The 16,795-nt window shown below is 28.7% G+C and overlaps 1 protein-coding gene across 7 annotated transcripts in view; it reads right to left on the bottom strand.

Moving 5' to 3' along the window:
• LOC117179492 (very low-density lipoprotein receptor-like) overlaps positions 1 to 16,795 on the bottom strand; it is an 89,781-nt gene that overhangs the window by 59,274 nt on the left and 13,712 nt on the right. Inside the window, exon 1 of one of the 7 annotated variants that reach the window (XM_033371355.1) lies at positions 12,672 to 12,774. The exons of the other annotated variants lie outside the window; for them this stretch is intronic. Within the exon in view, the coding sequence (XP_033227246.1) occupies positions 12,672 to 12,678 (7 nt within the window). The 5' untranslated portion in view covers positions 12,679 to 12,774. Of the gene's footprint in view, positions 1 to 12,671; positions 12,775 to 16,795 lie in introns of those variants that run through there. 7 annotated transcript variants of the gene reach the window in all.

Here is a 16,795-nt window from a genome sequence, read left to right as displayed (position 1 = left end):
TTATGAATCGGCGCAAAAACTCGGTCGGCTTACGCGAAAATAATGCCAAATTCTGCTAGGAAGTTGTCACACGAATTCGTTTTTGGTCCACTGTGAGCAAACACGGCACCCATCGCGCGCAGAGCTTCTTCATGTGTAGTGACCTCTTTTGGGCGCCCAGATCGTTCAGCATCAACTGTGCTCGTACGGCCACAACGAAACTCGGTAAACCACTTATGAATCGTTCCAATCGACGGTGCAGAGTCCGGGTAATACTTATCCAGCTTGGCCTTCGTCTCGGATATCGCTTTCTTGCGAAGATAGTAGTGTTTGATCAAAACTCGAAACTCAGATTTTTCCATACTAAAAAAAACTCGGAGGTTAGTCGCTTCTCAGTGCTGTAACTTGTAAATGCGTAAACATAAATGGCTAAAGTTATGACAGGCGTCATTTAAAGGATCAAGCTCGACGAAAATGGTTCACATTAGTGAATACTAATGCCATCTCTTAGAATTTTCAGGTACTTATCAGACTGCCTAGTAAAATAATAAATTTAACTTATTAACTAGTAAAGCCAATATACATCTTAATCAATTAAAATATGGGTCATTTGTACCTCTTATCATAAATATAATAGATTTGAAATTAGTCAAGGGGCGAGATTATTAAGTATCGTTACGTACATGCAGGAGTGGAAGTTTCTGTTTTTCCGAAGTCGTAGTTGCAGCTTCATGTAAAGTTAGCGAATTTTTTTTACTACCCAAATAAGCACTAAATTAGCACTAAATTCATGTTCAAAGTCAAGTTTTATGTGAGCAGCAGTTTCCATTTTGTCGATGTAGATAGTTGCAGCTTTATGTGAAGTCAACACTACTGCCCATTTAAAAAGAAAAAATGCAGGAAAAACGGCCAGAAAAAAATCCAGGTTCACTGACTAAAAAAATGGTTTTTAACAAGTAATAATTGTTTAATCAATTAAAAATTATTTTTAAAATACTTGGTCAAATTTTTTGACCAGCCTAGTGAAAACTAAAATTATAGAAAGAATACACGTACATTCACAATTGCACTTGTAAAGAGACGAAATTTGAGCGACGCGGAATATAGTCGATACACTCTGTTTTTGCAAAGTTTTATTACACTATTTTCTTAGGGACGCATTCCCTGTAATTTCATAGAGGGTTAGAAAGAGTTCCATGAAGACACACTGTTAGAAAAAAGTCGCTGAATCACACCGATGAGTGAATGTTTGTCGTTCTGCAACTGAAGCGTGTTATCCAACATCTCTACAGGTGCAAAGTTCGGTGTCGAACGTCAGAGTGTACCTTTTTCATCTCAGCCAGTGCGACTATTGACAGTTCTTTACTTGCATCGTTCTGGTGTTACATACATGTTGCGTAGGCCAGCCTTGTTTAGAGCCGAAAATGCACGAGCAAGAACCCGAGCCGCCCGACCTCACGATTTGTTTTCGGTGACTAACTGGCTATTAGGAGGAGTTTTTAAGTAAACTGAATTTTCCAGGGTGTCAAGAGAATGAAAGTTCATGCAATTTTGTTGCACAATTTTTTTTAAGTTTATGTGGGTTTACAAAATGTGCTTTCAAATTTGCGTAAGTTCAACAGATATTGAGGAATTTTTAAACGATTTGAAAATAAATAAAACTTGTGAAGATTTCTTTTGCTTAATTTTGTAATTTTTCACGGAAATGAAAAAAAAATGTTTTAGATTCCTAGCAATAATTAAAGTAAATTTTTTATTGCCAAAAATTAATTGCAGGAGATTATTTTAAAACATTTTAAAACATTTCAAAACATTAAAAAAGATTTCAAAAATTATCAAAGTATCTAAAAAAGTTTAAAGGCAATTTTTTTTATTTTACAGAATTTAAAAAATTTGAATAATTTTTAAAGATAAGAAGATTAAAAAGTCTGACAAGATAAAAAAAATTATTTTCCTAATATTTGTGTGAAAATTTTAAATGACTTTTTATTTTGAAAAATAAACTCTAAAAGAAAAATAAAGAAGACTTTTAAACACATTAAATGATTCTCTAAATTTTCGAAAAAGAGTGTTAAAGGTGTTAAAAGCAAAATGTTTCAATTCACTACGATTAAAAAGTTAAAAAAATGTAAATAATCGAATAAATTCAAGAAATATTTAGTAGAATTAATGAAATTAAAAAATAATTTAAACTTTAGTAGAGTTTCAGAACATAGGATAAACTTATTTAAAAAACAGAACAATCTAAAAATTCTTGTAGAAGAAAAGAAAGATGCCCCTGGAAATTGTGTACAATTGTCAGCCTTTAAAAATAAAATTCTAATGATTTTTTTAAAAGTACTTGCAGCACATTTCTTTTCAGACTGAATCTCCTTTTTTAATCGCAAGAGATCCAATTATTTTTAATAAAAATAAGTAATAAAATAAATTTTGAAAAATTAAGAAAGAAGATACATCCCTATATTCTTAAAGATTTAATTTGTTTACTTAGAATAAGTTCTATGCAATTTAAGACAAAAATGTGTTTAAATACATATAAAATTAGTTAAATTATTTCTAAAAATTGGAAACATTTAAGAATTATAGTATTAAAATGTGCTTGAAATTTAATATTTTTGTATTTAATTTTGATAAGATATAACAGATCTGATATGTGTATGTGTGTGTGTGCGCGCGCGTGTGTGTGTGTGACATAAATAAATTATAATAAAAGTCGATAAACGAAGGACTTTCATACTTATTGTTTGCGAAAAAGAGATTCCTAAATTCTCAAGTGTGAATAGTAAAGGGACAGACGTCAATTAAACATTCATAATGAAGGGCATGTCATACTTGCAGTTTCCCCGGCTTTTTTCCACAAAAATGAAAATTTTTAAAAACTGAATTCGGAGATGCTATAAAATATCATAACCTCGAAATATACACGCACGTTGTTAGCAATATCAAAAAATTTTTTATAAAAAAAACACAAACAAAGTGTGTGGGGACGTCCGTGAGCATGTTCGCTATCATTTCCCAGTTTTTTAAGGCAAAATAATTCTTGTCCTATGAAAAAAGCCGGGGGAATCTAACACTGAAAAAATCGATACTAATTCCTAAGCGCTATACAAATTAACCACATTTTGAAAAGTTAAAACTTTTTTGAATTAACCCACAAAAAAGTGTGTGGGGACGTCCGTTAGCATGTTCGCTATCATTTCCCAAATTTTTAAGACAAAATATTTATTATTCTAGAAAAAATCCGGAGGAACCTAAGACTGGTAAAATCGACAATTTTCTAAGTATCACATGCCCTTAATGAAAGATTTTCATTTTTCCTTTAAGTACAATAGACCTATCGTTTGATAAAAATATTGTGAAAATTTTTCTTCCTAATTTTTCTTCCCTAAGCAACATATTAAAACAAAATTTAGGAATATTTATAAAATTATGATTATTTTTCATTTTTTAAATTAATGTATACAGAGCATAGTTTTTATATGAAATTTCGCCACGGTTTTTTGTACCATATTTGATCCTTGGGCAGAGTCAAAGAAAATATTCGAAACGTATGTTCCTTAGTTATTAAGATACTCTACAAAAAAAGTACTTTTAGAATGGTTTTCTGCTTTTAAAATCACGAGATATTTCATAAAATAAAATTGGTTATACATTCATTTACAGTTATTCACAATTACAATTATTTTACGATGGAAATCTAATTGTAAACGCTAAATTTGGTAATATTGAGATAAGTATCTTAAGACATTAAAGGTTTCGTAAAGTTTTCATATATTAAGATTTTTAAAGTTAAAAATTATAACGATTTTGTTAACCTTTTTTTTAAAATTATTTTTGCAGTTGAAAATGCATTTTTTTTGTAATAGAAAATGATTCTTCTTGTTCGAAAATTGATTTTTTGTTTCATCATTTAAAATTTTTGTTGAAAATTCGTTTTTTTTTTAAGTTAAGAAATAATTTTTTTATACTGTAAATTTAACTGTATCATTTTTGGTACAAAATTTTTTTTATTTGAAAATTTAACTTTTGTTGAAACTATGTTGCTTTATTTTTGCTTGAAAATCGACCTTTCTCAGTTAAAAATTAATTTCTTTGGTTGAAAATGCATTTTTTGATAAAACTTCTTTTCTTTTGGTATAAAATGGTTGACAGTGAAACCATGCGAAATTCTTAACAAATTGTTACAAGTTTTAGTTATTTTTGAATCGCTTCAAAATTTCTAAATATGTCCTAAACTTACTCAAATTGGAAAGCACATTCTTCGAACCAACATAAACTTTAAACAAAATTGTGCAACAAAATTGCGCGAGAAGGCTAGATAAGAATTAAGTTCTTGTTTTTTTTTTCTAAAATTATATATAACATCGTCAAATTGCAAAAAAATTCTACACACTCTTTTACACCCCTTTTAAAATTTTTGCAAAATAATAAAAAAAAAATTGGTGTTCTTTTTTCAATTTTCTTTCAGAATTCATTCCATTCCATTGTTGGCAAAGAATGTTTTCTTTTTAAATTGAAAATCCAACTCTATGTTTGAAAATTTAACTATTCTGTTGTAAATTCGATTTCCTTAATTCAAAATATTTTTCAGTTGAAAATTCATTTTTTACATCGAAAATTAAATTATTTTGCAAAAAAAATTAAATTTTTTATCTGAAAATGTAACTATTCTATTTTTAGTTAAATACTTATTTTCTAGGTTTAATATTCATTTTTAAAGTTGAAAAATTAACGATTTTGTCAAAATTGATTTTTTGGTTGAAAATTTGATTTTTTTAGGTGAACAAATATTTTCTTATACTGAAAATTGACCATGCTCAGTTAAAAATTAATATTTTTTGGTAGAAATGTATTCTTTTTGTTTAAAAAATCATCTATTTTAATTAAAAATTCATTTCTTTGGTTGAAAAATTTTGATCAAACTTCTTTTCTTTTCGCATAAAATGGTTGAAAGTTCATGTAGTTTTTTTGGAAATCAAACTAATTTGATGAACATTTTTTGGTTGTAAATTTATTTTTTAAAATGATAATGTAACCGTTTTTCGTTGAAAATTTATCTATTTTGTTAAAAATTCGTTTTTTTGTTGTTTTAAAATTGATTTATAAAATTTCACATTTCTGGTTTCTTAGGAAATCATTAGTTTGAAAATTAAATTATTTGTTTGCAAATTCGATTTTCTGCTTGAAAATTTAAATCTTTTTTTGAAACTTTGATTTTTTGGGTTTGATAATTGTTTTTAACTGAAAATGTAAATATTCCATTTTTCCTTGAAACATTATTTTTCAGTTGAAATTCAACTATGTGGTTAAAAATTTATGTACTTTATTGCAATTTTGTCTTTTTTAGAAGAAGTCTTTTTGTACGTAAATTCATTTCTTTGGTTGAAAATTGGACTATTTTGTTGTAGATTTGATTTTTTTTATTCAAAGTTAATTTTTTAAATGCAAATTTAATGGGTCCATTTTTTGTTTAAAGTAAATCTTTTTTATTAAAAATTAATTTATTTTGTTGAAAATTCCATTTTTTATCTGAAAATTTAATTATTCCATTTTTGGTTTAATGCTTATTGTGTCAGTTTAAAATTCGTTTCTAAAGATAAAAATTGAACAATTTTGTTGACATTTTTTTTCTTGAAAAATTATCTTTTTAATTATAAATTTATCTTCTAACTTCTTTAGCTCGCGTAAGCCTGCACAAGTTAACTGTGCGTGCGCGTGAAAAGCAACTTATCGGTGTTAGTTTTCGCACCGTATAGTGTTGATTGTATCTTTATACCACTCTAACCTCAAAATCTCAGCTTTGACAACATTTTGTCGCCTTTCATGGTATTAAATACTGTTCGATATTTGTGTGAGAGGTGATTTTTAGCAAATGAGATGTTTTTCGCACGACCGAAGCGAGTGAGGAAAGTCATTTGCTAAAAATCACCTCTCACACACGTATCGAAATGTACTATTCTCGCTCCGTCTTAGTGTTTGATTTCACACTTTCCAGTGAAACTTTAAGTTTAGATTAAGACTTTCACATCTCCTCCGTGTGATTCGTTAGTATTTTCAACACTGGGAAGTTTAGAGTTCGTAAATTTACCAACTTTACACCGGAGAAGTGTATTTTAATAGAAGAAATGCTTTTTCGCATCGAAATATCGCACCGTATCATTACAACGTCGTACTTCGGTGTGACGTTGTACGAATTTTTTCTAACAGTGCAGAAAAGTATCAACGTTCAATAGTTAAAAACCGATATTTACCAGAATACGTGGTTGAGTTTACAGAATATCTGAAGTCCGTTAAGCTGGCAGGACCACATTGCAAAAATGCATTGAAAACCTATAGGGAATTTAGGGCTCATTTAGGGCTAATGTGGTGCCCCATTGGCAAATTTAATGCTCTTTATTTAAACAAAAAAACCGGTGGTCATGCTAGCTTAACGTTAAGATAGCAGAACCACACATATTGAAAAACTAGTTTTTCAAAATTTCTTTGCTCTATAATTTAGGGCTCACTTAATGCCCTATTGTCCAATTTAATGCTCCGCAACTTTTCGAAAAAACCTGTGGTCATGCTAGCTTAACGTTAACCTAGCAGGACCACACAGAGAAATAAACGACTTAGGCATTATTTCTTTCCACAATAATTTACGGCTCATTTAGGGCTCTGGCAATATGAGAATAAAAAAATTTTAAAACTTGTTTAAACAATTCTAGTAAAAATGAATTCAACAAATTTCTTTTTCTGTCCTATATTAAGGCTCACTTAGGACTCCATGAATATAATATTGGAATTTAACAAAGAATTGTTTAAACAAATTTACAACAAAAAATTATTTTATCTTCGTTTCCTTTGCATAATTCCAGGCTCATGTAAGGCTCCTGAAATATCATCGACTGAAGGTCTTGCGATATTTCCTTAACCCTTTTTTGGTTATATATGGTGTTTCGCCACCTGAACGTTATAAAAAATACGTGAAGAAAACCATGAAACACATTTTTACTCCTCGCATAATTTAGGGCTCCTTTACGACTAATTTGGGCCGGTATTCCCAAATGAGGTGAATTTTCTGTAAAATCATTTTTATTACGTTTTACAGCAATCTTGAACTAACTTATTGTTAAGCTATTGCAAACACTATTTTTTACAAAAAATTAAAGAGCCCAAAATTTAGTACTACCGGCCCAAATTAGTCCTCAATGAACCCTAAATTATGCGAGGAGTAAAAATGGGTTTTATGGTTTTCTTTATGTATTTTTTATGACGTTAAGGTAGCACAACACAATATACAAGGTGATTTTTTAACTTAAAATTTTCAAATATCATTTAAGATTTCGAACTTGCCCCACCCCCCACCCCCAGGGCCAGTGCGAGGGAACCGATTTTAACATCAGTGTATTTACTCCTCAGTGTGATAAAATTTTGATTCATAACATTTTTTCATAGTGTCTATTTTTCGAGATATTTGAAAGTTTCAAGTTAAAAGAATCACCCTTTATAACAAATAAAGGACAAAGAAAATATCGCAAGACTTTCAGTGGATGATATTTCAGGAACCTTAAATAAGCCTGAAATTATGCAAGAGAAACGAAAAGAAAATAATTTTTTGTGGTAAAATTGTTGAAACAAAAATTGTTTTAACAATTTTTTGTTCAATCCAAATATCATATTCATGGAGCCCTAAGTGAGCCTTAGCATAGGTTAGAAGAAGAAATCTGTTGAATTCACTTTTACTAGAATTGTTTAAAAAAAAATTATTCAAACAATTTGTTTAAATTTTTCATTATATTGCCAGAGCCCTAAATGAGTCCTAAATTACTGTGGAAAGAAATAATGCCTAAGTAGTTTTTTCTCTGTGTGGTCCTGCTAGGTTAACGTTAAGCTAGCATGACCACAGGTTTTTTTTTGGTTCAAATAAAGAGCATTAAATTTGGCAATGGGGCATTAAATTAGCCCTAAAGTAGCCCTAAATTCCCTACAGGTTTTCAGTCCATTTTTGCAATGTGGTTCTGCAGCATAACGGACCTGAATATCTGGTTATGTTGAACAGAATATTGTATTACTAAGCTTCCAGAAAAGTGTCTAGTAAAATTTCTGGTTATTCATAGCAGAATTTCCGCTTTCATTGACAAAAAAACTAGTTAAAACAACCAGTAAATCATCAATTAAGACTGCCTTCTATTCTGGTTGATTCAACTAGAATTTTTTCGAATTCTCTATTATAATTCAGTTCACATTCATGGAACAAAAGCAAGAAAAACGGAAAAATTTTTGATAATAGAGGAAAAGATAAATTATTTTGGTAAAAAAAAGGGAAAAGATGGGAAAGAGTGAGAAGTCTTATATTTAGTGGCATTTACATACCATAGATTGCTATAGATTTCATAAATAGATAATATTACAGTTTCTTTTTTTGTAGGGAAAATCTCAAATGAGATGGAAAGTGATTAAAAATGGTAACTGTGTGGTAGCCCTATGTACAAAATTAATAAGGATACTATAATTAAATTAAGATTTTTTAAATCTAAATTCATTCAATAAATTTAATTCTAGACTTCTTTTGTTGGAAAGTTTCTACAGATTATTCAAAGCAAACTTAAACTAAGTTCTAATAATAAGGAATACTTATTTGTGTCAGCTATAAACTACTTGCCTCGACTTTAATTAATAAGGACGTCGAGGAACTTATGAACTTGTGAACCGTAGTTTGTGCCAGATGGAGAAACTCTATAACTTTACTCTATGCTATAAGAGTTATAAAAGAACAAAGGGAATATCTAGAATGTAGATAGCACAGTGCATCTTTTTAAGAATTAAATAACCGATCTATAAAAACACATAAGTAGACTTGGAGAAACAATGTAATTTATTCCTTTAGCACAAAATAAGTATTTTCAAACTTCAACTTCATAAATTTGTTGGCACACTTTTCCAAAATGTTTTTAAAATTCGTCTTTTAGAATGCAATCCTTTCAAAATAAAAAATATTCGCAAGGCTGATACAAAATCCCAATTTAAAAATTCCCTGTGTGTGTATAAATTATAGTATATAATGTAATAATGTTGATGCCAAAAAAAGGTTTATATATTATAAAGGGTCGTCCATGAGTTGCGTAAGGCACATAGAATACACAAACTTTCAATCAACTAGTTCAATTTTTAACCATTGTTGAATTTTCAACCACGCAAGTTTTATCACTCAATGAAGAAAAAAACCTCAACCACCTCCAAAAAAGCGAGTTAACCAAAAAATAAATGAATTTTCAATTAAAAAAGAAAAATTATCAAGGAAAATTGGAATAGTTACATTTTCCGTTAGAAAAATAAAATTTCAACTGAAGAAATAAAATTGCAAGGAAAAAGGCAAAACCCCTCGGATTTTCAACCTAAGAAATTAATTTTTGTTCAAAAATAGAAAAGTTAAATTTCCAGTAAAAATTTTAAGTTTCAATCAAACCAAATAAATTTTCAACGAAATAGTTAAATTTTCAACAAAATACATGAACTTAAAAAAAATCTTTTTAAACAAAAAATTGAATAATAAATTTGCATAAAAAAAAAACTAATTTTCAACAAAAGTCTCGGACCCTGAGATTTAAAAGCATAGAATTCGAGACCTGAGAGCAAAGGGGCGTGACCTAATGCCTGAAATTTCGAGACCTATGCTTTAAGAGCAAGGGTTCAGAGATCTTAGTTCTCGCACCAAAGACTAATAAAATCAAGGAATAGTCCCGTGAATTAATCTCCTGAAATTTTTATCCGTGTAACAAAAATAGATGAATTGTCAACCACAAAGAGACAAATTTTCAACAAAAAAGTTTCAGTTTTCAACGAAAATAATGAATTTTTATCAAACTTGTTGAATTTTCAACAAAATGTTTTTTCTTATTTGTTCATATGAATATTTAAATGGTACATTTTTATTAATTATAATGGAAACCTAATTTTAATCTAAAAATTCTCTATACAAAAAAAAGATTAATGTTTAAAATATTATTTAATTATATTCTGTTTATATATTCCTAGAATTCTGATCCGCAATTTTGTTTAAAAGCCCCTTCTGAAAATATTGTTCGAAAATTTGTTTGTACACTTCCTTCTAAATGTTTTCTTAAACCACCCTTTCGACATTGTTTTAAACATTATTCTTTACACCTTGTTGCACAATTCGCAAAACAATTTTTCGTCGTAGTACCTATATTTAAAACTGACAGTCAGAGTTTACGTATCGAACGATAGCTTTATGCAAATGTAACAGATTGATTTAAATTTTCCTACATTGGCACTCACCATCGCGAAAGTAACGTTCTGAATATTTTAACAGCTCGTCACTTAGGGATGTTGAAAGCTTTCAACTATAGGTTGCAAGTTATGTTTATGTATAATATATTAGAGTGAATATGAAATAACTCAGTAGCTCAAAACTGACAATTTCAATCAAAATTGCACATCAATAATGCACTAAAACACAAATATTTAGAAAAAACTTAGTTTATGAATATTTCTATTTGAGTTCGTTAAACCCATTAACGAAATAATTTCAAATAAAATTACTTATACTAATAAAGATTCGCGTTAGCAAATCGTCGCCAAGTACGAAGAAGCTACCAAGAATCATTATCTAGAATAATAATACTTTCGGACCTTCTGTAGATTGTCGGCTCAATTTTCCATCAATTTCAATTAATCTTGGCAGCTTACTGACCAACTATTAAAAAATAAGTTTTGAAGTGATTTTATTTTAATATTTTAGAAACTGTAAGAGTAAAAAAATAATAACAACAAACATTCAACAAAAGAAACACTTTTTGACCTATGCTCACCTTTAAATCCTAATCTGTCAAACCGATTGGCATCAAATATTAACGAAAAATCAGTAACAAAATATTCTGGATACATTTTGAGGAAATGTTCGATGTCTCGAATGTTATTTAATATTATTATTGAAAAATATTCAAGATATCGAAAATGTTTGCAAAATTTATCTCGAATATATACTACAAACTTCTGTAGAAAATTAAATGTAAATCGGTTGGATATATTAGACTGATTGCAATTTTTAACAAGAATTCAACAATAATGCATTTTTTATTCAAGAGAATAAAATATATTTCTATAAAATCTTATAGAAAATCAAGTATCTACTAAGTTCAGTAAACCTAGCTACTATTTTCCTTTTGATTTGAAATTAAAAAATGCAATATAAATTTTTATTAAATTATATAATCTCATTCAATGAATTAAAAAATAAATCGATTTAATATATTTTTAACGAACATTATTCCAACAATTAATTTAATTTTTCATATTTAGTAAATTATTAGTTTACTTTAAATTCAATTAATAGAGCATACCTATCCTTTATTTTGTTCCATTACAAAAAAAAGAGTAAATTCCACCACTCATCCGTGATGCAAAAATCTACCAAGTACAACTTATAAATTTATGAAATCAAAGTTGACCAAGTGGTTTGAGAAAAAATATATATGAAACTTTTTTATAAAGTGTCATGCAGAAAATTGTTAATAAATTTAAAGAAGCCATATTAGACATTATAAAACTTAGAGGGATTACCTGTAATAATTAAAATAATTTTAATAAAAAAACAGCTGAGTCTGGGATATTTATGGTATAATATTAATAATCCCGTCAAGTTCTATAATATCTAAGGTATAAACTTTTAAAATTCATTTTTAAAATTTCTGTAGGGCTCTTTATAAAAAAGTTTTATCATATTATATTATAAAGTTTTTTTCCCCAAATTACTTGGCCAACTTTGACTTCACAAATTCATATATTTTTTGCATCGCAGATGTTCTTCGTGGAATTCTAAATAAGAGTTATAAATTTTCAACAAAATTGGTATTCTATTTTTAAATTGTTTACTCAATTGTTTTTGTACGATTGAGCGCCCGGTTCTTGAACAAAGTATAAACAACTAATTTTTGTTTTCAATGAAAATTGACAGTTAAGATAGAATTTCGTTGTTTAATTCTACTTGTGTAAAACAACATTGGAATTGTTTTCTTCCAACGCCTGCATGAAAAGTGCGTACAGTTAGATATTAAATTTTCAAAAGAAAAAAAGATTTTTCAAATAAAATACTTGTATTTCTGAACAAGGAAAATTTTTTTTTTTTTAATTTTTATTCTCCTATGACAAATAACGAAAATTTAAGTCTCAAAGAACTTTGAGAAAATTCAAGAATTTTCTGGATAGAAAAAAGCCAAAAATACCAATTTAAAGAATCTCTACCTTATGCTAATACATTTTTCATTTTCCCTGGCTAACATGATTAATTTTCTGCCAAAAAAGACAACTTTTACAACAAAATACACGAATTTTTAACCAAAAAGGGATACACTTTGAACCCAAAGTGAAAAAGTTATGTGTACAGTTAAATATTAAATTTTCACAAGAAAAAAAGATTTTTCAAATAAAATACTTGTATTTTTGACCAAGGAAATGAATTTTTAAAAACAATTATGAATCTTGAATTAATTAAAAGGAATTTTAAGCAACATTTATATTCTCCTATGACAAAAAACCCTTTTCGCTGATAGGTGGTAGCGTGGCAGTAAACTTTTCCTTTTTAGAGGGGCAATAAATATAAATCACAAATAACTCTTCCGCTACAATTGTGTTAAACATAACCTCGCGAACATAATCTCACACTCGAAACGCATACATTTCTTACTTACCACTCATAAAGTGTTCCTCGCAAATCCGAGCATTTTCTAATTGACACTTATCCACATTTCCCTTCTTCTCTTTGACAATATAATAAGTTCACTTGTTGACAGATTCTAGGCCCAGTATGAGATTTTCCGATAAACTTTTGATTTTCCGCAGTTATGCCTATTGGAATCAGAAAAATTCTTGTACCTGAGTGCACAGCACTATGTTTCTTACACCCTACTACGAAACAATATTTCATTATTTTTCTTCTTTTATTTTAAAAACGTCTCCGAAATATGTCATCCATACACGGAGAAAAAAAGATATTAAAAAGCATATATTAAAAACTTTGATATTTAACCATAATATATAGATACTACGGCATACTACCTAATATCTTCTATTCAACATACAAAATATTAAAGGGCAATATCTGTTTATATTGAAAGTATAAAATATGAGATATTAACAGTTAATATCTAAGATATTAAAAAAGCTAAATTTTTTCGGAGCAAGGTCGCTGACGTGTGGCGTGGCGACAAAATATTTTGTCTGTATCTTGAGCTTTCATCGTGTGTATTTTGTGGTTTTTTTTATATCTATTGCACTATAAGTTTTGGTGGAAAATGGATTAAATGTTTTTGGATTTGTTATAATTTTCTCAAGATAATGAGGACTCAGTTACAGGCATCTTTCATATTAGCCTTGAACAATGTGTTATCTGTTTAACACAAAAATCGCATAATTATGCAAAAAGGCGAATGTTTGAGGATTCAGATTTTCAAAACAGAGGACTACGATATTCACATTCTTTTGCATTTTATAGAAAATGGTATGCTTTACAGGTATTTTTTGCACAATTAAAAAATATTTCTTGAATATCTTTGATTCTGCCCCTTAATATCTTGGATATTGTCAGTGAAAATCTTCTTTATAATATCTACGGATGCTCTACTTCAGTATCTAGATTTCTGTCCCATAGTTAAATCGCTAAGATATTACCTATTAATATCTAGATAGTCTGTGCTAACATCTATTTTTCTCCGTGTATACTGGCAATGTATTTTCCCTTACAGGTATACCCCCGGAGGTTCGGCCCTTTAAATTTTGATGGCTTAATGAGAAAGCTCTATTTTGCTCTCTCTAGGGAAGAAGTAAGAATTACGTCAGAGAGACTTCATGATATAACCTCAATGAACATATTAAATATACACCGATTGCTTTTTTGCGATTCACTCTTGCAGACATAACAAACAAATTTGAAATCAGTAATTTTTAGAAAAGTGCGAAATTGATTATCACTTGTCCTGCTGGAAAAATTTAACATATAATCTGAATATATAGATTGGATCAGAATCACGCACACACTTTGTACGTATGCTCTTTATTAAATTTTTTAAAGCTGAGATATGTTATTACATTAAACTAGCCATTTTTGAAATAAATATTGAGATATTGTTCTATTTTTGTCTGCATGCAAATGAAAATTCAAGCGATATTTAATAGGTAGGTATAGTCTGGTTAATAACGAAGCTAAACGATAAAGCGCAATACCTATCAATTTTCCCCTTCTATTTCTTATAATTTAAATTATTATACACGCATTTTGCCTAGGTCTCGTTTAGCAAGCTTATCATAAGTTTAATAAATGCAAAATATGAGCATTCAAGTAATAATTATCTGCGAATGATCGTAGGAGGAACTCCAGAGCTTGGCAAGTACTTGAAGTCCTTAAGAGATAAAGGAGAAGAAATAAAAATGGACTATAAGTTTAATAACAAAACAGGATAAACTACTTCATGTTTAGTATTCTTATTTATATTCTGTAACATATCCTCTAACAGTATTTTTAGTAGAACTATGTGTTAAATTAGTCCAGAAATCAATAATGAAATTACAAGCCATTCGAGCATAATCAAGTGGAAAATACATCAATTATTTATGCAAAGTATTAGAGTCAAATTAGGATGTAAAATTAAGACAAAGAGACCCATAAATCGAAAGTTAAAATAATTTAATAACCGACGTAACACAGATTTTAATATAACCAAAGAAAACTTGCTTGATGCTTGTTGGGCTTCAGTTGTATAAATGTAACTATAATCGATTTCAATCAATTATTGAAGGAAGTCGAAAATAGAAACGAGTTCATTTCAATTTTCTGAGTTTATGTTGATCTATCATATCAATAAGATATATAGGGGGCAGAATACATCAAGTGTTTCCACCTAACATTAATTTTTTTTGGTTCGCGTTTTTCACCTTCACGTTAGTGTCACTTCTTTTAGGATAATCCGATTAGACTTTTATTATAGTGTTTTGGAAAGCTCTTTTCGTTTAATTTAAGACTATTATAACAACATATTAAATTTTTTTGAATAAAAAGTGGACCGCAAATGTTTTCTTGGTCAAATTAAGATTTTTACGCTCGAAGGTACCACAAATACTGTTAGGTCTAATGTACCCTAAAATTATATTGAACTTTTTTGACAATATTATCTGTTCAGAAATATATAACTTACGTTATATATTTCATCTCACGCACCTATTATTTTATTCATAATGAGCGTAAAAATAGAAATTGGACCAAGAAAAAATTTTCCACCCACTTTTTATTCTACATAATTTCAAACAGTATAAAAAGCTATTTTTTGAAATAGAAACAATATGTTGTTAAATATGGTTTGTTTCAAACAATCAATTTCCATTTTGATTTTGAAAAAAATAACTTTTTAAAAAATATATCGTTGATAGTATTAAAGTACATGAACAGAGCTTTCCAAAACACTATGATGAAAGTGCAATCAGATAATCCTAAAAAAAGTTGCACTAACGTGAAGGTAAGAAACGCGTGAAAACTGCAGGCCCATGTATGTTGATAACCGGTTGATAAATAAACCTATGTTTGATGTATTAATGTAGGTCCACTAGGACTATAATTTGGCCAAGTTTCAACCGGCTCTAAAAAAAATTAATTTTAGGTGGGAACACTAAGCGTATTCTGCCCCATAGGTAAACAAACTTTGTTGAAAAAAGCGGAAAAATAAAAAATGACCAGAATTTTTATTTTGTTATGCTTTACTGAAAAAACAACAATTTTTTATATGAAATGTAAAAATAACAATAATAGTTTTAAATCCTACTCGAAATTATTTTATTTAACACCTTATTCATAATAGGGTGGTTTCCAAAGTCAGATGTCATTTTTCCAATAAATGGATCTCATAGTATAGAAAATTCTAATTTTGAAAACTCCCATTATATATTTTTTACATATTGTTCACTATTTTTAATTTAATGTTGGAATATGAATTTTCTATCACGATGTCGATTGGAGGGCCCCTTTGACGTCAAAGGGGTCGGATTTTCCACCAATTACAGCTCATGTGTCATTGATTCTCAAATATCTTTTTCTGTGCCGATGTTTTGTTTTGGTTATATGTACATCGAAAATATAAGTCGCAAGATATTGCTTACAAAAATTTCAAAAGAGGGTTTCGTAAAAGCCAATATCACAAATCTACCGAAAATAGATAAGTTTATGGTATGTATAAAGAATTGATTGAAAAAGTGCTTAAATGGAGAAATGTTTACTAAACAATTCGTAAATATGTAGGATCTTAAGATGTGTTAATAATTGTACTTAATGCTTTTCTTCAACACAATACTGACTCTTAATCCAAATATTAAAACAGGATAACTTTTTTTCATCACATAAACCTTAACAAACAAAGCTATAAAATCAAAATAGTCAGACTTGGCAACAGACCGTGGCCTAACATCTTTATCATGAGTTTCGTTAGTTTTCATGGTTTTCATGATAGATAATTATAAGAACCTCTGAGTCACGTGACACCACGTGACATCAATTTGAATAAGTGTTTTACCGCCTTCAATTTTTAATAATTTTTTTCTGTTAAACGACCAATTACATCTCAAATCAGACAAAATTAAAAAAAAAGTCTAGATGATGGTGTCAGAATGATTTGGTATTTGGATCGATCATTCTTTGGTGATAATAAATGAATCCGTATTTCATAGTTTAATCAAAATTCTGTTTTTTACAATCATTCAAATATAAAAATACAATATTTAAATAAATAAATACATATGGAAATATCTAACCGCCCCGGAATATTTTAGACAC

Source organism: Belonocnema kinseyi, chromosome 9 (assembly GCF_010883055.1).
Source record: "Belonocnema kinseyi isolate 2016_QV_RU_SX_M_011 chromosome 9, B_treatae_v1, whole genome shotgun sequence".
NCBI classification, from domain to species: Eukaryota; Metazoa; Arthropoda; class Insecta; order Hymenoptera; family Cynipidae; genus Belonocnema; species Belonocnema kinseyi.
Note: the sequence above shows the minus strand (reverse complement) of the source record. Positions and strands in the feature narration are given on the sequence as shown.